The sequence below is a fragment of the Mercurialis annua genome, linkage group LG1-X (genome assembly GCF_937616625.2).
Source record: "Mercurialis annua linkage group LG1-X, ddMerAnnu1.2, whole genome shotgun sequence".
Taxonomy (NCBI): Eukaryota; Viridiplantae; Streptophyta; class Magnoliopsida; order Malpighiales; family Euphorbiaceae; genus Mercurialis; species Mercurialis annua.
This window is the reverse complement of record NC_065570.1, coordinates 3182454-3205528: the sequence shown is the minus strand read 5'-3', so window position 1 is coordinate 3205528 and position 23075 is coordinate 3182454. Positions and strand designations below refer to the sequence as shown.

At 34.4% G+C, this 23075-nt stretch overlaps 3 protein-coding genes across 5 annotated transcripts; 1 reads left to right on the top strand and 2 right to left on the bottom strand.

The window, feature by feature from the left end:
- The first annotated feature begins 364 nt into the window (after positions 1-364).
- Positions 365-1849, top strand: LOC126656822 (stem-specific protein TSJT1-like). The gene is made up of 3 exons (XM_050351460.1): positions 365-673; positions 834-1074; positions 1424-1849. Exons 1-3 carry the CDS (start codon positions 471-473, stop codon positions 1736-1738), a joined length of 759 nt encoding a protein of 252 aa, XP_050207417.1. The 5' UTR covers positions 365-470; the 3' UTR covers positions 1739-1849.
- A 3693-nt stretch (positions 1850-5542) lies between these two features.
- LOC126665692 (uncharacterized) lies at positions 5543-9890 on the bottom strand. 2 transcript variants are annotated; one of them, XR_008790565.1, is made up of 12 exons: positions 9526-9890; positions 9349-9433; positions 9129-9259; positions 8944-9046; positions 8796-8810; positions 8246-8388; positions 7911-8091; positions 7396-7470; positions 6855-6971; positions 6388-6449; positions 6042-6140; positions 5543-5840 (listed from the first exon to the last, which is right to left on the bottom strand). XR_008790565.1 is itself a non-coding variant. In XM_050358568.2 (12 exons), the coding sequence occupies exons 1-12, from the start codon at positions 9810-9812 to the stop codon at positions 5820-5822; spliced, it is 1302 nt and encodes a 433-aa protein (XP_050214525.1). In that variant the 5' UTR covers positions 9813-9890; the 3' UTR covers positions 5543-5819. The 2 variants fall into 2 exon arrangements, 1 of the variants encoding a protein (XP_050214525.1); XM_050358568.2 differs by having other exon boundaries at positions 6388-6432.
- A 1270-nt stretch (positions 9891-11160) lies between these two features.
- On the bottom strand, positions 11161-22667 carry LOC126681906 (mediator of RNA polymerase II transcription subunit 16). Of its 2 annotated transcripts, XM_050377463.2 has the most exons (16): positions 21966-22667; positions 21155-21223; positions 20531-20619; positions 19939-20051; positions 19642-19743; positions 18718-18808; positions 17569-18165; positions 16667-17285; positions 16455-16534; positions 16072-16154; positions 15341-15577; positions 14921-15092; positions 14127-14647; positions 13384-13560; positions 12702-13079; positions 11161-11873 (listed from the first exon to the last, which is right to left on the bottom strand). In XM_050377463.2, the coding sequence occupies exons 1-16, from the start codon at positions 22280-22282 to the stop codon at positions 11727-11729; spliced, it is 3792 nt and encodes a 1263-aa protein (XP_050233420.1). In that variant the 5' UTR covers positions 22283-22667; the 3' UTR covers positions 11161-11726. The 2 variants fall into 2 exon arrangements, with proteins under 2 accessions (XP_050233420.1, XP_050233422.1); XM_050377465.2 differs by lacking the exons at positions 20531-20619; positions 21155-21223; positions 21966-22667 and having other exon boundaries at positions 18718-18803; positions 19939-20029.
- Between the last annotated feature and the right edge of the window lie 408 nt (positions 22668-23075).

The window sequence follows — 23075 nt, the reverse complement described above, 5'->3', positions numbered from 1 at the left end:
GGAGAGGAATTGATATAGCTTAGGGACAATAGGGGTGGTACAAATTGGTGGATTAAATAGCATTTTTCATATTAAATTAAAATAAGGAATTAAAGAAAAAGAAATCATTTTCATCTTATTATTAGATCAAGAGAAAAACATTAATTAACCCAGCGATCAAATAGTGCTTGAAAAATGTCCTCAAATTTAGCATTACTAAAAACAAAATTTGTAATAAAAAAAACTAACAATAGCGCGTCATAAAGTACCAACCTTGATTATCGAGTTTTGGATAATGCTGCCACGCAAGCTCTTTTTCTTCATATCCTTAATAATTTCTTCCAAACACTAATATAAATAGTAAATCACTTGCTCCATCTTCTCCATCAATTGCATATCAACAAACATAATCAAATTTCAATCATCAGCTAATTGTGTTCAAAGATTTGATTTTACAAGAGATTATTATATTTTCAAAAAAAGAATTCAAAATGTTGGCAATATTCAAGAAAGGTATAGTAAATCCACCTCAAGAGCTGAACAGTCCAGCTTCATTAGCTTCCTCAACAAAACCTAAGCTTCCTCATGAGATTCTCACAGATTTTTCGTCTTCTAATTCCTTCTCCATGACCTTCGGAGATTCCGCTGCTCTGGCCTACAGTCCGCCGCAAAATCCTTTCCCCAGCCATCGGAGGTATGTACATTTCTCTCTATAATTTGAGATTTGGGGGAGTAATTGAATCCACGAGCTAGCAGTTTGCTGCTTAGCGCTTATACCATTTGAGCTATAATTTATCGGTATAATTTAAGATCTTAATTTGATTTATTTTTTTAATTTGAATGGTGAATTGCAGGTCGTTTTGTGGTGTGGATGATGTGTACTGCATTTTCTTGGGGAGTTTGAATAATATTTGCAGTTTGATAAGACAATATGGGTTGTCTAAGGGAACCAATGAGGCTATGTTTGTAATTGAAGCTTACAAGACTCTACGTGACCGTGGTCCGTACCCGGCGCACCAGGTGCTCAAGGATCTTGATGGCTCCTTCGGTTTTGTGCTTTATGATGCTAAATCTGGTCATGTCTTTTCTGCCCTGGTAAGTCCACTTCGATTCCGTTCGGTTCGGTTTAGAAAAAATATTATTCTTTAAATTCCGGTTCAATTTTATTTTTTTCGATTCAATTCAGACCAAATGCAAAGTGACATATTCAGTGGCGGAACTAGGGTGAGACAAAATTGAGTTTTATTTGGTCTAAAAAAATCAAATAACATATCATTCGATCACAAGAATTCGTCGATTTGTCTTTACTTTTGTAAAAAGTCAATCAACGGGTCTAAAAAATAGTCGAACAAATGTTCATTCGACATCTGAATAGAATTTCTGGTTCCGCCACGCGTATGCATTTGAAAAGAGAAATAAAAGTTTGGTCTTGTTGTTGATGCAGGGTGCAAATGAAGGAGTGAAGCTATTCTGGGGAATTGCAGCTGATGGTTCAGTGGTGATATCCGACAATTTGGAGCTTATTAAAGGAAGCTGCGCTAAATCTTTTGCTCCGTTCCCATCGGGATGCATGTTTCACAGCTCGCAAGGGCTGACGAGCTTCGAACATCCGATGAGCAAATTGCAGGCAATGCCGAGAATTGACAGTGAAGGGGCTATGTGTGGAGCTAATTTTAAGGTTGATAAACAAGTTAGGATTAGCAGTATGCCTCGTGTTGGTAGTGAAGCTAATTGGGCGTTGAGTGGCTCTCAGGCTTAACCTATCGGAATTTTAATGTTTGTTTTATTTGTGTTTTCTTGCTGTTCATATTCGCCTTTTATTTTGTTATGTAATTTTTAATGAAATTTTAAAAAAGCACTTTCGTGTCTATATTCTTCTATTAAACTTTGAGTATTCACACCAACGAGCTACAAGCGCTTCCCTTTAAATTATCAAAAAAAAAGCTTCGAGTATTCATGTTTATATGAGTTTAAAATTAAAATTTGTTTAATCGGTTAATTTTTTAGAAGACACTTAAATATGTTCTAATTGGGATCATATGCACGGTTCAATTGATTTTAAGGGTCTTATAATTATTTTTATCATTTTATTATCTTTTATATTTTTTATTTGATGTATGTATTTGACGTTTAATTCAATTTTCTTATAAATTGTTTAGCATTATGGATGTAAATAATAGTATGTTTGATAATAATATTAATATTCTTTTCTAAAACCGTAGACTATGATATAAAGAATACTTTTATAAAAAAAATTCTCTTGGAGTTGAAAGATCAAGACAATGATAACGAGAACCAACAATAAAAAAATAATAATTAATAATTTTTTTTGTTTTTTTTTGTCATAGGCTAAAATTGTTGAGAGAATTGTGAATATATACAAGGAAGAAAGACTACTCAACAATGATGAGTAAGCCAATCTAAAATGAAATGATGAGTACTGCAAAGCAGTCATCCACAAGGGCGTTTTAGCCACCAAAAGCGCCACCCAAATACACATATAATGTAAAAGAAACCAGATCTAAAATCGAAAGATTAAATTAGAAAAAATTGTAACTTTAACTTTTCCTCATCAATAAAGAGTTAAATGTATATTTCTAAAAATCTGATAAATCTCTTTAGGCACCGTTTGAATTGATGGATTCTAAACGATGGATTTTAAACAATACATGGATTTGGACAAAATCTATCGTTTGCCTAGAAAAAAATTAATAGAATCCATGGATTTATAAATTCCCTCATTTTTTACAATCCATCATTTTTGAGGGTTTTGATTTCCCATCTACTAGGTGGGAAAGTCCAAATCCACCATTTTTTTATAGATGATGGATTGTTATACTATTTATTATTTTCCATAAATAATATTAAAAATCCATTGATTTTATATTCAATCCAAACGATGGAATTTTAAAATCTATGGATTTAAATTCCATTGATTTAAAATCCATCAATTTTGCTAAAATTCATGGATTTTAAAAATCATCAATCCAAACGGTGCCTTAAAGATGAAATAACGAAAGTAACAACTTTCCATGTGTTTAAAATTTTGATTCTGCCAAAATTAAAAAGCCAAATGTTAGCCAAAATTAATTTTTTTGCCATTAAATTTAAATTTATGGTTACTTTGTTCATAATAAAATTTAATTTATTCACTTATCACTATTGGATGAATTATCATAATTTCATCCAATAGTAAATAAGTTAAAGTAACCATAACGCCATTAATGTTTATTTTACAGCCATAACATCAATTCATTTGATTTAAGTAAAATTATTCGGCCAAAACATTTTGTATTCATTTTCAACACTAAAAAAATAATGAAAATATCAATTTTTAATAAATTAAATAAATTTAATTATACATTTAAAGAATAATTCAAATCATATGATAACTATTAAATTTTTATCTAAATTCAAGATCTAAAAAAATTCTGATTTATTTTAAAAATATTCCAACATAAAACATAAAAATAAAAACTTTTTAGCATTGGTTGTATTAAAAAATGGGAAACATATTATAAGCACTTTAAAAGGAAAAAAATTGACTGAGCTAAAAAATTTAAAAAATTATTTGTAAATACAAAATCTAATATTTTGATCCAAAAAAAAAAAAAAAACAAACAAGGCATAAAACCAGCAAAAGTATGAAGTTTATCTTAAAACACAAAAAAGTAAAAACAACGATTCTAAAAAAGAGAATTTTCGGCCATTGAAAATGTTAATACACGCAAAATAATGATATAAAATCACGCCAAATTCTAGATAGCACGGACAAAATTCGAATATAAAAATATATTGTATGTAATTTGAACGATAGAATTACTGAGTAATCGATTATATTTTGTATTTATAGATATATTTTAAAGTTTTAACAAAGTTTTATTTTATATTTAATAACAATTATCTGAAAAATTTCGAATAAGTTTTCGATATCAAAAATAGAATAAAAACACAACTTTATTGAATTATCCGTGCTTACTAGGCCAAAATAGTGATAATAAATCACGCCAAAATATTAAGATTAATATTATTTTAGAAATTGTTACTGTGCATTATAAACTGTAAGTTACCAGCGGTTGCAAAAACCGTCATACACAAGCCTCAAATTCAGATAAGGAACCGACAAAACAAATACAATCAAGACACGAAATCTAGGAGAAAAATCTTGAGTTGGGAGTCTGGGACATTTATGGGAATCATTGTTTGCACTACAACCATGAGAAAATGAAGATGGGATAATACATGAACAAATACAAAATTGAAAGAGAAATTGAAATATTTGAATCTGGATAATTGAATTAAATGGCTTTTGAGAAGTAGGTCTGAATTGAATTATGAATACATATTAGTTAAGTCATTGCATTATAACTAGACTCTGAAATTTGTCGGAATTTGTGACGGTTTGTTAAAAGATTCATTAATTGACTGATGGAAAATGGAGGTTTTAAGAAATGGCAAAAATATTGAAGTAGGTTATAATGATTGATTGATAGTGGGAGTAGTTAATCAAATTGAGTATAGAAACAAGAAAGTAAAGTATTGCAGATAAACAAACGTTTATGGAGTTACTAAAACAAACATATTAACTCATTTTAACAAAAGAAATCAAATGCCCATACCTTTGGTCCTTGAAGATTTGAATAAACAGTTACCATTTAGAAACGGTTTCCGGCGAAGAAAATATGAGAAGATGATGCCATGCAAACATGCCAAGAGTTATACCCGTGAAAATTATAGCCCCATTATCAAGGAAAATGTGATATGGTTGCAGTGATTTAGGTTAGCAATTAAGGAATTAGGGCTTTAGTCAATTTGAAAAATGATTTAGGGATTAATAAACTTATGTTAAGTTTATGAATTAGAAAATCGATTCATGAACTATAATATTATTTTAGCGTTGGCTGTTTGGTGTATAATAACGTATTGTTAAAGTATTATACTTTGTAAAGTCTTTTCAATTGTAAATTTATTTGAAACATTTTTGTAAACATTTTCAATTGTAGATTTATAGACTGATCAAAATAAATTATTAATTACAAACACATTTTACGTTTTTCAAATTGATAAAAACTATTTTTATTTTCCTATAATTGGTATTATTTAATAATAAATTATCATTTATACTTTCAGCAATTATAGTGAAATACACGTCTCTTATTTAAATAATAAATTATCTTATATATTCTCATTAATTATAGTGAATACATTAAAAAAACTTAAAATTGTTATTACATCAAATAAGAATAATTTTTTTCTAATAAATCTACTCATTTGTCTAGATAACTTAATCTTTTTTGTCATACATTATCTGTAAATTTAACACGATGGAAGTAATATTTTTCAATGTTTTATGCAAATAGTATAAACATTCTTTTTAGATTATATTAATAGGTTCAATCTGTATTTAACTCCAATTTAACCTTTAACCATAAATTCTTTATTTTCACCTGGTTAGGATGACTCGAACTTATCTATGGAAATGGCAAAGGTTAAACCCATGCGGATGTCCCTGAATCATACCAAGTAGAGGGAATAGAAAAGCAAAACAAAAAAATATAAGGACTTTAGGAACAAAAATGGTAATACTACAGGGACCTCCGTATGAGTTCTGTCAATGCCAAAAGGTCATTTACAATTCAATTAATTGAACTCTACGATGAATACAAGTAATTTGGGCATCCCTCCCGATTAAGAACAGGAGTCAAAATCCTAGCATCCACGGTAACTTGATACTTAAATTTCCCAACCACCTTTAGCTTTCTAATCAGAGATGAAACAAATCCACCGAAGATTAAAAAGTACACCTTTATAGACCAAATCCTTCAAAACTAGTCGATAGATCAATCAATATCCACAAAAATCTGTATAAATGAAGCAAACTGATGCGTCAATCAATACTCAAAATTTAGGGTTTGAGTTAGCTGACTATATTATGCGACAAGGTCCGTGTATCTAAAATGCCTGTATATTCAAAATCTGCATGCTAGTCTAAAAGAAGCTAACACAAAATGCTACTAAACTTCGAAAAAATTGCAGAGCAGAGGCTAGCGTAGAGTACTGACCTCTATATCAGGCAGTGGTTCGTAGGTTTTCTTCTCTGTTTTTTCAAACACTGTAATGCCTGTAATCTTCTGGACTCCAAGTTTCGTTGCAATCAAGTTCTGCAAAAGTGAAGTAATACTCAAAACTCACATTTTATTTCCAACATCAAGAATCCTAAACAGTGATAAAGATAACATTATTAGCATGCGTTGGAAATATTATTGTACAGTATTGATCAACCGAAATTTAGGACAAAAATGTTCAAACACAATCAAATTCAGGCACAGTATAATTAGGTAATTTAAGGTTCAAAATGTAGAATTGGAAATGAACTTGGTCAGGAAGAATCGGGAATATTCAACGTACCAGGTGAACATCTGTGGTTCCAAATGCTTCCAACTGTAATAATTCCTGTATAGATACCACATCTACATCAGCAATCCAAATTACAAGAAGTTAAGATCCCTGTGCACTTAGCAAATCGATATTCAAAACAGAAAAGTTTTCTTGTAAGAATCCACATATAATCAATTAAGGAATAGACCAAATAATCATCCTAATCGTACCGAAGAATTTAAGCAACTTAAGAGTATTGCTACAATTTAATGTTTTTCGCAGCTCATAGTAGGGATTTTGAAACCCATTTGGCGTTGGGAGTGGTATAGCTATTTAAGCATGAAGTTCTTTATGTGAATAATTAAATTTGATACCACAACCACAGATATCACAAGTACTTAAAATAGACAGATGTAGCTTCGGGTAAACAAAACGTGACAAAGCATATGGAAGATTTAGCCAAGTAGATGGCTGAACGCTCAATTGAAAGGCATTACCATTGTTTGAAGGCCATTGATTATAACAGCCTTCTCTTCCAGAGAATCATCTTGTGATAACCAAACCTCGAAGGGGCCCAATTCTCTATCTGTATGGTTAGTGAGATTCAAGTGTACCTGCAGAAAACTGACTTATTCAGTTCCCAAATTAAAAATTTATCCAGAAAAGCGCAGAATAACAATCAAGATATACATGCAAACAATAATGATAAGGTTAACATAGTAGGCAAAATGGAAAAGATGATTTTTTTTTTTTTTTTTTTGAGAAAGGAAAAGATGAATCTAGTTGCAACTAAATTGCTTAGGTGTGTCTGGATAAACTGAAATGAGGATAACTTTATTCATGACAGAAGGATAAGCAATGTTGAGAAAAAAACAAAGAGACGCCACAAGGCAAAACTATTTCAAACAGGCCTCTTAAACAAAGATGACGAAAAACAGAAACACCATACAAGGAACATGTTTGAAATACAATTTGCTAAAAGTTAAACCCATTGGTTGCATCCAAACATTTAATCTACAAAAAAATGACTATAATTACCGGAAACGGTTTATTCAAGTTGATGACAGATGGAACCTCTGTAATGCACATTTCGATCTCCTTACGTGTGATCGGCTGCAGAAGGAAGACATGAGATATTAAGTAAAACATCTCTTCGAAGTGAAGACATGTCATGAGTGGACATGTTGGCAAGACAACTGTATAAGAATTAATACATAGGTAGTTTCTAAATAGTAAGACATTGTAACTTGCAAGTCTTCACCATAAATATTTTAGTAAATTGTCATATTGTTACTTGCAGTACTACAGTCTTTTCTTGGCTCATCTATTATGAATTCTAAATTGGAAATCCAGCAATACTGAGTCATGCCCTGAGCAATTAAAACTTGATGTGCAAATAATTTTATGTAACAAAATAACAGAAGACGTGTAGTACAGAGCAAAATTATGATGTAAAAAGACCAACAGACAAACAGTGCTTCTAGATATAGAAATCAAATGGCACATTGGAATTGAAAAGGAAGTTCCCCATTTTGTTTTTGAAGCAAGCTTACAGTGCCAAGAATCTGCTGTGTCTGCAGACGACCAGGTTCACCAAGATTTGTACGCCATATTATTTGAAGCTTTCCAAGAACATTACTCTGTGCAGAACCTTGTGTAGACAATCTTAACTGATAAAGATAGTTGTGAATTCCTCCACCCGATCTGATAAGAACAGGAGGCTTGTATATATCCCTGCAAACAAGCAAGTGAAATATAAATGTGTTAGTATCAATAGCCTCAATGATCATAAAAGTCACATGAACCAACAGAACAATTTACAGTGAAAATAAAATGATATAACATGCCAAATTCATAATATGCATCCAAAACAACACATTTTACCAACCTTGTCTGAGAATCTGTCTCAGATTTTTCTTCAGCTTTTAGTATTTTTGCATTCCACTGCGGAGCTGGCTCAAACTCAACTTGGTCCATATAAAGGTTTGTCTTTGTATGATTTTCAATACATGCCTCTAAATATGTAGTTTCCTGAGATAAAAGATGAGCACGTCACAGAAATGATTCACAAATGAATGACCAGAGTGGCTGTAGAAAACTGTTTACTAGGAAAACAATTTGAAGGATGTCCATGTAATTATTAATTGTTCATAATTCCTCCTAGCGTCATTAGATCAAGATGATGTAATACATTACAAGTAAAAGAAAAATGATTGCATCAAATCAGTTTGTCAGTGAACTCTTTAAACTGTGAAAGAACAATATATAACCTTTTCAAAACCGAAAGAACATTAGAGAAACCTTGGTCACTAAAACATCATGAATTTAATCTTAAATGCTAAAGTTTTTCTCATCAACCATCTGAATCAAAAAATATCATGTCTTTCTAAAAAGGATCATAAACTCACAATACAAAATAGCAGTCAAGCCGAACATACCTTGACAGCACGGACCTACAAAAACAAAAATAAAAACATATTAAACTTCAACTCATTTCAGTCAATCTACTCATTCATTAATTAAATAAGTTGATCTGATTTGATATGCAAGCAAAAATTCCACAATAATCTCTTAATAACAAAATACCTTAGTTCTAACTGAAAGTGGATTGGCAACGTTAAATTTGAAAAACTGCGGAAGATATTTACGTTCGGCGTCACCATCACTGTAATGCGCAGTACAGACCAACCTAAAATGCACAATGTCATAAACGCCACGTCAAAGTAGAGAATACTAGCAAAATTAACCAATAATTTATAAAACAAACTTACGTATGAGCTCCGAGTTCCTTAACATCATGTTCGACAATGAAATCGTAGCGACCTCCAGCACGAATCGACTCTACAGGTGCTTTTGAAGTGTCTAAAAGGAGGATCCGTTGTCTCTCCGTTTGAATTTCTGCCTGCATTATAAAATTTTCTACTTATTAGGTTTCAAAAATATTTGCAATATCATAATTTAACTGCAATTAAACAAATAAAAAAAACTCACCTTAATTACAACTTCCCTAACTTCAAAATTAGAGCTGTTATTAATGCTAATGTAGCTGCAAAATGTTTCTCCCAAATAAATAGCCCTAACAAAATAACAATAAAAATCAAATTACTCAAAATGCAAATAAGTAGATTATGATAAATTATAATTATGATTATGATGATGACGTGGTACCCGAAGGCTTGAGGGAGGACGAGGAGGCCGGTGAGGCCGAAGGAATCGGAAGGATGTTGGAGGAGGAATCTGGAGCGGTAACTGAGATCGGATGTATCGGTGAGCTTGGTGATTTGGCTGTCGATGAGAGGCGGGAGCTGAGAAGCGGCGATAGGATCGTCGAAAATGTCTTCTCCGACAATGAGATCGGCGGGGTCGACACGGAGCGGCGCTTCCACGTGGAAAGACGGCCGGCATAGCCTCATCACTCGAAAGGCTAGAGAGTGCGTTCCTGGCGCTGCGTTCATGATTTTTGTCGATCAAATGACGGGATTTTTGAAGTTCAAATGGCCAAAGCCAACCGGAGATGCTGGAACAGCACAGTCGATCAGTATGTAACTTTTTTTTTTGTCAAAGTCAGTATGTAACTTCTTTCTAGACTTAATTACTTAAAAAAACCCCACCTTGAATTTTTTTTTCATTTATACCCTCACCTTGTAAAAAAGTCATTTGTACCCAATTTTGGGTTTTTATGTTTCATTTCTACCCAAAAGTATTAAAATTGCCTCTTTTCACGTGAAAAAATATTTAAAATAATCCTTTAATTTATTGTTTATATACTAATTATACGTATGATATAACCTTTTATTTATTTATTTTAATTTTTTCATCCTTTAATTCATTAAATTATCAATTATATTTATGTATTGGGTAGAGATGAAACCTAAAAACTCAAAATTGGGTACAAATGATTTTTTTACAAGGTCAGGATATAAATGAAAAAAAAAATTCAAGGTGGAGGTTTTTTAAGTAATTAGGCCCTTCTTTCTATGCCAGTTTGTGTCGTTTTCTACAGTAGCCTGCCGGTTTTTGTCATCTACATCTAAATGACATATAACCTTGGATAAAAGAATTTCGTCGATTAACTAACGCAATGTCGTTTAGATACCAGGAATCTTAATTTTCTTTAGCAGAAGGTAAATAAAAAAACCTTCCAATTTTTGGGTACAACTTAGCCCTCGTATTTTTTAAAATTGAACAATTAAATTTTTATTATTTTAAAATCGAACAAATAAACTCTTTTGGGACACTTACCCCTTCAAATTTTTGGTAAATATTTTAAACATTAAAATTATGTTTGAATTTTTTTTCTATATGATTATGAGAGACATGTCAGCCATTAACGAGTGTTTCTAATGATGTTAGACGAAAGGAGTTATTTGTTCTATTCGAAAATAAAGAGGATTTAATTAATACCCAAAAAAATAAAGGAGCTAATTTGTACTTTTCTGAAAACTATGAGGATTTTGTTATTCTTTTGTTACATGTTCTTATTACTTATTAGTTTTAAATACCCGTTCACATACTTCAAAATTATATACTTTTCAAAATCAAATTAGTTATTGTCTTATTGATGAAGTTTTTGTTGAAAAAATATTTTTATTTATCCATAATTGTAATCTATCGTTTGTCAAATATAATTTCAAAACTCTACCAATATGATCCATTATTTTTTAATCTTTGTTATATATACTCACAATTCTATATTTGGCAAGTGGCAAGCAAACTATAGTACATTTTATATATCTTTGCGACTGTTAAAGATAATCATTGAATGGAAAATAACTAATCATTTCAAAAAGGAAATCAGGAATCTCACATAAACTTAACAAATTACTTTTATGTAGAAAAACAAGTGACAACTCAAATATTACAAATGCTGAACAACATTTTACTAAGAATAGATTAAATTCCTCCAACAAACGCTACTTTCACCATCGTGTAGATCGGTGTAAATACAAATACATACAGTACAATTTCCTTAATATTTATGAATATACATTATAAAGTGTAGTTACATTTCATTCCTCAATGAAGGCAGAGGGTCAATCGTTCCAATAAAACATCATCCAAAACCCAAAATTGTTGGCTGCAAAGGAAGTTTGTAGCCGCTTTCTTGCAAGAACTAATGCCAATTGTAAGATATAAGAACTGGCTAGACTTTACAAGAAACTAGCTTCTCACTTCCGACCGAGTTCAGAAGATCACGAAAGCGCCTGCATTTATAGGACTCACCGATCAGCAAGTGATGGGCAAAAGCGTATAATACCAATCAGGAGTTATGCCTTCTCACGTCTATCGTGTGAATACTTCATAAGCACATGGCTTTCTTATCTGATAAATTATCAAAAATCAGACGTCATATGTACAATAGTAACTGTTTATACAACTCGAACCCAGGTTCCACCACACATAGGGCACCCATAGGCCCAGCGGCTAATCCACCATGCCTCTCGGTCCATTTGGTTAGATGAGTTTGTGGCACCAGGTGAAGCAAAAGCTGAAGTCTGTCGCAAGCATCTTATACACTGCACCAACATTAGTCCACATTATAAAGGACGACAAATTTACATACAAAAACCAGATAGATTTGAACATGCATACAGAAATGTGAACAACTAAATTAAAACTAGAACTTCCAATATGTAGAGCCCTTGGAAGTTTCATTTTTTTTTACATTAACCACTTGACTCAATATCATTGTAAACCTCCCAACTTGGTGTAATGGTGCAATAGAGCCCCTAGTTAAACAGAAATCTAGTTTTAATATTAGGTGAGTGTCCATTCAGTATATTGAGTTTATAATACTAATTATTTATGGGGAAGAGTATCCTTGCTAAGATCAGAAGGATTGCTTTTGTGTGTGAGATTTGGAGAGCTAGGAACAGGATTATCTTTGAGAAGAAGACATTACAGAAGCAATTATCACTGCTGTAATCAGGCATGAAGTAATTCTGAAGATGTTTTCTAGGAGGAATAATTCCCAGGTGTTCTGTCAGCTGTATCAGAATTGGCAGAGAATGATTTGTTAAAGCTTTATTTTGTTTCTGTTGTTTGTATCAATCCTGAGGATTAAGAACTTGTTGGCTTTTGAGCCTGTGTAGTTAGATTTCTTGAGCTTAATATAATCTCGGTATTCTTACCAAAAAAAAGTAAAAAAAGAATCTAGTTGCTTCAAATTAATTTTACTTTACGATTTTGACAGGTTTAGAATTTTCTTTCAGGATCTTGTTATCAATTCTATGCATTAAGCAAAAATAATTCGGTGGATCCAAGCAGCATTATTAAACAAAAGAAAAATAGTACAAGGAGAAAGACAGGAAAAAAAATACTGGCAAAAATTTAAAGGGACCAACCTTGTACCAAACTCCTTCAAGACCAGTCTTCCATATCGCAGTAACAACATCTCTTCGAGATCCCATAATCCCAAGGTATGCTCCCAGGCCAACTGAAGTATTCAAGCCAAAAGCTGCATCTCGTTCGGACAACCTACGCTTCCTTGGCCATAGACCATTTACCCCATAATACACATCACAATTCTCCAATGAACTGTATTCGGGGGAATCTGCATAACTACTCATCCTGGGAGTATCATCTGAAGAACTCATATCTTCTAGGTCAGACCAGGGACCACCAAACATATTCCGCCTGTGCCATTCTTCAGATGGGGGATGGAGTTCTAACTCACGAAGCAACAAGCCAGCCGCATCTGCACCCCTGGGCCTGGGCATGTTCTGTGTATTTTCATTGGAAAACAGAGATTAATTTGACCAAGTTAAGTTTGAAGACAAAATAAGCTTAACGTGTCATGTAAACTACATAATTTTCTTTTGCGAAGCTGACAACCTCAGCGGAACAGTAGATATTTAATATGCCTTGCCTGATCTAGTAAATCTATATATAAAAACTGAAGTTTTAAATACTCTCCAGTTCAATAGTCCAGTTTCCGATGGAACTACAAATAGCATTACACAAATTTATAAAAACTGACTGTAAATCACATTTTAAGTCATTGGCGATCATCCTAATCAAAGATACCTGCATATGTGGTCCAAGTGACGCTTCTACAACCTCTGGCAATACAGTATAATTCCCATCAATATAATGCAGCCGCACCTGGATGTTGCTGCTACCAACTTGAGAAACAGGTAATGGATGTGAAAGAGCTGCTGTTCTTCTGCAAAGATCCATAAGTATGAGGAAAAGGACCTTCACCTGCACCAGAACAGCAAATGGAGCTTTAAATATATTAACAATACAATAGGCTTCCTAAACTAAAACTTGAACAATGTCAGTTTACTGAAGGAAAATAGATGTTTAGCCACACAATAAATTGATGGCTAAATCTATTTTGAGGTCCTTAAACTATAAATTTTTGGTTCATTAGGTCCCTCAACTTCTATTTGACTTCTTCGAGTCCTTAAACTTTTATTTTTTGGTTCATCAGATCCTTCAACTTTCATTTGCCTTTCTCAAGTAAGTACCTAATTGATAATTTTTTGGTTCATTGGGTCCTTAAATGAATCTTCGTTTAAGGACCTAATGAACCAAAAAATAAAAGTTTAAGGACCTGAGAAAGTCAAATAGAAGTTGAGGGTCCTGATGAACCAAAAAATGAAAGTTTAAGGATTTGAGAAAGCTAAATAAAAATTGAAGGACTTGATGAAGAAAAAAATGAAAGTTTAAGGACTTTAAAATGGGTTTAGCCTAAATTGATCATGTTTGCTATACTATGACAAGACCATAACATTACAAATAATCATATAGCACTAATCTTGTACCTCCTCAAAAGTGTAACCTTGCCCAGCATTGCCATATCCTAATCTCGAACGCCCAGCAGGTCCATCTTCAGATCCTTTGGCTCCAGGCACAAGCTGCCCACCTCGAGAAGCCAGTCCTTCATCTGATCTGACCATGGCCTGCGCTGGTTTAGATGACACAGAGCCGGTTTCCTCCACCTTTCCAGGAGCACCAGGCTGAAGTTTTTGCATATTTGAATCAGAATTCCGCTGTGCAGCCCCCATAAATCGGGGTAATAGTGTTCGCCGAAAGAAAAAACAGAAGAGCAAAAGCTGGCATAATCTATGAAGAAAGTGGCAATCACCAATGAGCCTAACAGCTGGTGTTCCAGGAAAAGTTCCAGTATTAATGCTAATTGGCATAAAGGAAGACGGGCCACTTATAGGGTTTGGGGTCGAATTAGCCACTCCATCACTGGTGCTACTAATCTTAGCAATAGCACCCTGCACCCAAGCTTGCATCTGAGTGCTACCTGTAGAACTAGAAGTACCATTTTGACCTCCTGGAAAACATGGTATACCGCAGTTAAAAATATTCTTAGCTGACTACAATGTGATTTTGTTTTTGTGAGTGCATATTTAAAAAGCATCCTAATTAACCACTTGGTTCAAACAGCTTTGGTATCACCCCTTGGGTAGTCAAGATGTATAATAGCCACTCATGATATACTGCAGCCAAACATTTTTATATATATGCATTAGATAACTGGCTCATGTATTACCTCCGCCCTCATTTTCTACATTTCTAAAACACTAGGCCCCGAAGCATTACTAACCTTGACTTGTTACAGGAGATGCTGCATTTTGGGTAGGACTAGTCACCATACTGCGATTACTGCCGGTTCCGGCTGTAACTGCATGACTAGCCAATGTGCGACAGAAACTTGCATAACGCCGTAAACGTGTGATAAAATGTGAAGCTAGATCAAGAACCGCATCAACGTAAGCCTGAGTAGCACAAACATGTTTATGAAAAATTAATAAGTAAAAAGTTTACAGAACAAATTTGGAAAATACAATAAAAATAACAGTATAGCAGAACATAGAGCTGAATAGAGAGAAGACCATATTTGCTGGTGCATGAAAACAAGCAGTGAAGAAGAGCAGTAGGGAGCATATGTTGGTCATATCAATTCACAACTTAAAACTTCAACAGGACTCAAGATGTAAGCAAGTCAATGAAGTGCAAATTGAACCTGAATACTAGGAACAAGGCTCGGTTCAACAGCCATTGCTTCAGGATCAATGCTCGATAGAGTCTCCCCAGAGGCCTGCCATGGTTCAGGAATAAGTGCTGACGGATTTATCAGAGCAGCCTCAATGCCTTTACCCAACATGTCAAGCAACAATCTCGCCTGCATATCTAGAACCATTGCCCTAACCTCCTGAGCATTTGTACCTTCAAGAAGCCTGCATTTTATCCTGTCCAGACTCTACACCAGGCCAAACCAATAATTACACATATAAAACCAAGAATAAACAATTACACTAAATGAATTTTAAATTTATCCTACATGTGAAAGTATGCCAGGATGAACGGCGACCAATCCGTCGGAACAGTAAAATTAATCAGAATTACAGGCATATTTCAGAAACAAAAGTCATTCAACAGAAGACACATCCTCATTTAAATCAGAATGCAATCAAATGTTCTGTAATATAGGAAAGGCCATTTAAAAAAGCTGAATACCTTCAATCTTGTTTGCAAATAACAATTGACACATAAAAACACACAACAAAGGATTTCATAAAAGAACATAACTAACAATTAGAAATGGACGTAGTCAGGCGAGAAAGCGCAGAGGTAAAAATCCCAGATAACTTTGTTGACAGTTCATTATTCTTTAACAAATTCACAATTCCAAAGATCAGAAAAGATACATATCAACAGCATGTTATTGAGATGAAAACAGGCCAGAGAACATACAGGGCCATACTGTTGCCGATGCTGAGTGGAAGGGAGAGAATGAAAATCCGCATCCAAGACCGCAATGACACTGTTTAGTGAAACTGAAAGGAAAAGAACCACATCCATCAAGAGACTTCTCTCACAACTTAATATTCATAATCTAGAGTGTACATACATGCATTAGCATAGAATTTAGTTGTTGCACACTACCAGTAAGTAGCAGCAAACCAGTGGGAGTTTCAGCAAAATAGTCTAAGGAATTTATCCAAACTAATAGAACCTATGTTTTGTTCCATCAACAAAATATATTTTCAGATGCAAAGAAAAATAAGAACTGTGCTGGTGAGGATATTTTTTGAAAATGTACAGAGTCTTGGTCATAACCACATAAATATCCATACCAATATTATCCTCAGCAGCACTTTGTGTACAGCCAACTGCATCCCACCAATCAACACCAACTAAAAGACTCCACCAAAATCTACATTAAAACTACAAAATCATCATTGGCAAGCAGAATATTGAAGAAACTGCCACTCAACCTTAAAAAGACACAACATAACTATGAAAATACAGAGAACTGAAATAGTTAATAAAAAAGAATTACAAGAACCTCTCAGCAATTGCGCGTTCCCAGGTTGACGAGTTAGCCTTTGCCTGACCACTAGGAACAGCTGGGGGAAGAACACGTATGATCTTCAGTATCGTACGGTCCTTGCTAACGTCATGCCAAACAGAAGCAGAGCAGCAGCTTGTAGAAGAGAAAGCAGGAGCAGCAATTGCAGATCCAACATTAATCTGATAGCTGTCAACAGGTGCAAAGTTTGGACCAGAGAAAATGTGAACTCCGCCCCGCAGGAAAGCAATTGCAATCTCACCACCATGAGCAGAATAAACAATTCGAGCAAGTGATCTAACATCACTTGGCAAATCAAACGGATCAAAACTGAGACTTTTTGCCTTCTCAGAACCAGAATCAGACATCTTCCTTACATCTGAGGCTAGCCCTGCGGCAACTGCTTGATGACTTTTAAAATCATTTGTAGGAGGTATGCTTGTATCCACTTTGGACACCCAAACAGTTTGCATAGGTGCCTGCCCTCCAAAACTCGAGGTAGGATTTCCAAAGATTTGATGAAGAACTACAGGCTGAACAGATGATTCCCACCGTTGCACTCTCCATCCAGTAATTGAAGGACCCTCGTCTGGATCATAAGGAGACATATATTGCCCTGCAATTGTAAAACAAGTATCCTAAATGCAATTAAAGAAAATAATTCATGAGACTTTTAACATAAGATTCCCGCCCCATATCTAAAATGTAGAAGGGCATGAGAGCTAATCTGACTTTTGACATAACATTCTAGGCCCCCAGAAACTATTCTTAACATAGTCGGAATGCAAAGCCTAGCCATGTTCATGCAGTCTAAAATTAAGTACACGAAACAAAAACAAAACAAAAAGAGATAGAATCGACATGAACTTTGACTGGAAGAAGTCAGAATAGTGAAATACCCTCAACTATCACAACAGCTATCACAGAGCCACCACGCGTTGGATCAAAAGCAACAGCAGTAACTCCAGAGCCCCAAGTAGTAGTTGCTGCAGATTGAGCTGCAGCCTCAGGACTGACATATGCAGAAAAATTGGAAACTGGTGAACAGTGAAGTGATACAGTGTTACTAAAATCTTGATCAGTATTCTTTCTCCCTTGTTTTGCTTCAGATATCAGATATTCTTGCCAGCTGAACAAATATGCAGCCAAGGGAGCAAAACCTGACCAATTAGGTGGATTAAGAGAAGGTGGAACCCCATTGCTGGTACTTGTCTTTGGAGTAGTCTGAAATCCAGGTCCCGGACCAGGAGTTACCTCCCAAACCACAACTGTAGATGGGTTAACAATCGGAACACCGGCAACATGCATGGCACCACTATCTGTCACAATTGCATCAGCAGCCATAATCCCACTGGGCCCAGCACCCAACAGACCTTTACTTGTGCAAAACCACTCTGGTGTTGCATTAGTTTGACTAGGATGCCACTGAGACCAATGTAGCTGCACGGAACCAGACGAGAAAACGGAGCAGACGCAAAGGAAATTAGGCCATCTAGCTGAAATAAAACCAGATACCGAGTCAATCATTGTTTGTGATGCTGTTTGAATATACAAAAGAAATAACACACAGCATATAACCATAGCTGCAGCAATTAAACTAGACCAATATTGTTGCCTGTACATGTTGTCCATATTTATAATTATGTTGACGCGTGAGTACATTTCTATAGATAGAAAAAGCATGCAGTAAATTTCTACCACTGGTATTATATGGTCGGTGATGCATTTCAGAAAGCGTGGTATGCAAAGCATCATCGTGAAATATAATCACCAATGGCCTGGAACCTATCATTCGCAGATTAAAGTACATAAAACTATTGCAAAAACTGCAGCTGCAATTCTTTTATACATAAAAATTACATATTTTATATCAGGAACACGGTATTGCTATTACTTTCACATAATTACAATTATCATCTGATTATCAGCAGATAAGGCTGGCTAGTCAGAAAGCCATGGACAAAATCTTACGCATCGCAAATCAAAAATGATAAACAAGATCAAAAACTTGAATATGAGCTCTATGATATAATCTATTAAAGACAAACCTGAAGTTTGAGACTGCTGTGAAAGAAATTTTTCCTCAAATGTTGACTTTGAATTTGCAGAATTGCTGGACTTCGATGAAAGCCACCTATACTGATTTTTCTAAAAGAAGTCAAATAACAACCAAAATGCCGAAACTCCATCATACCTTGAGACAAAATTTAAACCACCAGAAGAACACAATATAAAGCAATGCATAATAGGAATACAAAAAGGAAGGAAACAATATAATTTAAATGCAATTTTAGGCAAATGAAAGTATCTTGCAGAAAATGTAACACTAACTCCGTGGCCCATGGTTCCAAAAGTGTGATAAAAATAATCATGGTTAAACAAATGCTACAATAACAAGATGAGCATAAGCTCATGTTTGAAACACAATATCAGTAATAAATGAGACAAAGCTTGACAGGACTGAGCTCCATATTATGCCTCTCGTGAAGAATCCCGTACATGTATTTAAACTTTTTAACATAAAATACTTGACAGAACAAGGGCCAGAAATGTGAAAATTTCGTAACAATGCTCCAGAAATATTAACTAGATGGATGGAGAAGACTGACAACAGTGTAAGAAAAAAATGGCCACGAACATCAATACATTAAAAAAATAATGGCATGAATTAAGCAAAGAAACAAAAGACTACAATCTTATAAAACAAAATCTGGTCATTTGATTATTAAGGAAATGTATGTGATAGCAAAAAAAAATATTAACATGATGGGAGGAGAAAATATTCTTCCACATAGTAAGTCATTTTTCAGTCATTAAAACCAAAGTACAACTCTAACCTATAATAGTGATGTCCCCAATAATTTTTCTAACTTGCATGTATGAATAGTACTCTTACAAGCACAAAACAATTGCAAGCAAAAACAAAATTGATGGCAGTACTATATGAGCAAATGAGCACAAAAATTATTTACCGGAGAAACCCCAGACAGCCACTTAGTGACAACTGCAATATCCTGACGCCATTCATGCTCACGCTGCCAGCAGCTAGCATCACGAACCAAATTAGCTGAGCCCTGGATAAGAAAGATAACATGAGAGCTAAATAAGAACTAGAGCAGTTGAAAGAAAACTGCGTCTACTAATACAAGTAGAAATAATAATCACCAATTGCAAGCCTGATAAATATCATAACATGGCCTATAATAACTTGTGAGCTATAAGGCATCTTCTTATTTGTTTGGTGAAAGCTAGACAGCAAGCTAACTTACTTGAGAAGGCTGAGTCCAGATGGTTATCCTCCCGTGAAAATTAGTAATTAGTAAGGCACGAGGGCAAGAAGTAGGGGACCATTCAATAAACTGAACAGAATCGCGGGGAGAATCTGTATCAAAAATCAATGTGAGCTGACCTCAAATTTACTTATCAATACATGCTTGGCATACATTAGTAACATACTTTCATAAATGTAAGAGATATAACATGTAGTAGTACAAGATCCAGGTCTTGAGCTATCAAATAGGTACTTTTCATGCAAATTAAAGCATAATGATGCTAAACAGAGTATAAATAGGTATATCTAACCAACTACATACAAATTATTATGTTTATAATGTAGCATTACCAAAATATTCAAGCAACAGAGTAAGCTATCCACTGAATATATGTCAGAATTATCTCTAAATAATTGCATCAAGAAAGGCAGAGAGGAATATAGGAGTTTGGCTAACTAGAATGCCGTGATTCAATTGAAGTCATAAAGATGTTATAAATACCATGAAAAAATATGGCCTAGACAAAGATAATAAGTATAATAGCTTAAAGTCTGATGAGCCAATAGAAGCAACAAGATGAATGAAGTACCTGCTATCACATTGAAAACTGCACATTCAGTTGGACGCTCGGGTATAACAATATGTATGGGGATCCAAAATGGTGGATTTGCATTGGAGCTACATCAACCATTAGTAAATTAGAATGAAAAGAAACAGTTTTCATTAAGATAAGGAGCAAACTGAAACAGAAATTTATTCATCACAAGTCCAACATTTGTTTATATATACAATATTATACATCATCACCAGAAACAACAAATCAGAACCATCTCAACAAGAATGTAACACAGATGTGAATTTTCGCGTATGAATTAATAGATTTATCTCCATTCAATTTCTGCAATCCTTCCTCAAAGTACAATCAGTATTTATTACCAAAAATTAATGGTTTATCCATTGTAAAAGAAAAAAGACAGCAAAATGTAACAAATATAAGAGGACTGAGACAGAAAGAGTTTTAGCATGAAAAAAAGAGAAGAAATATTGATTTAGCCTCAAAGCATTACTAGTATCTAGGCAATGATAATTAAGTTCCCAGGAGTCCAGGACTAGTTACTAATAGTAGCATGCAGAATGATCAATAGAAATACCGGGACCATTCCTGTTAACTTCTATTTAAATATTTACTTTTCATTTTTTAGCAACCACTGACCTTGGGATTCTAGCACAAGTTTCTGATGCACACGCAATAGCATTCAGCTTTCCACACCAAGCAACAGCACTGAAAAAGGCAAGCATCGGAATAAGGAAAAAGAGTTACAACAACCATACGAAGAAGTGAATGAAAAATAGCAGGCCCGCAAGCATTATAAATATATCCTCATGTGGTTTAGCATTAGCAAAACTAGCCCAATCTCAAATGCTAAAAGAACGGTTAAATAACAATAATAATGATAAGACATGTCCAGCACAGATAGGATATCTACAAAGCTGAGAGTCCAGGCATAAGATGAACCAAATCATGGCTGCTGAATTTACTAGTGGAATGATATTGTAGTACGCGATGTAAAGAACTTCCTAAGTTAATTGCATAACTGGATTCAACCTTCACACTTTAGACCAGACAAGAGACTACAGAGTCAACCAGCTGAGGATGTTGCAGCAAGGCAGAGGAAAATTTACAAGTCAGCAGTATCCTATTATCCATCCCCTTTTTGCTCTACTTCTTTACTACATCATATAGCACTAATTCACAGTATAAAGGAGAACTTATTTCCCTTGTATCAAAACACTAAAGTAAGGTAAGAATACCACTTACTGAAAACTCGAACACAAGCTTATCATAGCCTTAAAAAACAAATTAAGCTAAATTTGACCAAGAAATGCTTCAACCTTTCACTAAACTCACAATTACAGCACAAACAATTGAAACACCACTCAACTGAATCAAAATTGATCAAAAACTAAAGCACTAATTCACTAAAATTAACTCAAGAGGAAGAACAATAACAAGAAAAACTGACCTAAAATTACGACAAAGTTCAGGGACGCTCATTTTATGCTGCAAATTAGAGCGAGGTTGTTTAAGCCGAATACAAAAAACAGTAGCAGGACTAACAGAATCCTCCTCCATAGGATCACAATCAGGTTTCTCAACACTCTCTTCTTCACCACTACTATTACAACCACCAACAGTCTCACCGGCTGCGGCCTTATCGGAGCCGGCAGCAGCCGCCTTAGCCGCAATTTCAAGCGACTGTCCCACGCTCTCCTCTTCCTGGTCCTTATTATTTCCTCCAGACCCCACAATTTGTGTCTGCTGTTGGGTCTGATTGTTCATTTGAATGAAACGAAACCCTAACTTTATGAGTATATATATAAAAATTATAGGGGAAGAGAGAGAAAGAGCAAGAGGTTAAAATTGAATCTGCTTTTGAGTGGTGCAAAAGTCGCAATTGAGGGCGACAGGTATCACTGTTGGAGAGAGATAGAGTGGGGCTAGTGTGCGTGTGTTTGTGCTTGTGCTTGTGCTTGTTATGAGAGACAGTGAGTGACTCAGTGAGCGAGTGAGTGAGTGGGTAAATTGATGTATATATTTGGGGAATTGATGATTTTAGGGATTGGAAATGAAATTTGTTTTTGATTTTGGGGTGTTAATTTTTTAGGGTTTTGCAGAGTGGGGAGACATAGTGTTGACAATGTTGTCTGGTTTGTTTGTTTTGCTAGTAAGAGAGGAAACTTTAGTATAATTTTCAGACCTCAATGAATATAATATTATTAAGGAAAAATGTCGAATTACATGATAGATTAAAATTATAAAAAAATTAAAAAAATATTAGATTGTTACCATTATAACACAATAATTTGATAGAAATGTTGTACATTCTATTATTTTGATCGGTTCAGTTAAGATGAATTTTTCCAAATGTGATTTGACTACTAATAGAGAGGAAAAAATCAAGATGGAGGACCCCCTGTTGGCGAAAACCGCAAGTGTACGGTGTCGCAACTAGTAATACTCGGTAAGACCGAGGTCGAATCCCACAAGGATGAGAGATTTAAAGTGAGTGAAATATGATTTTGGAATCCAATTCGTTTAGCAATAGCAAGGTAGTTTATTTGGACTTTGAACA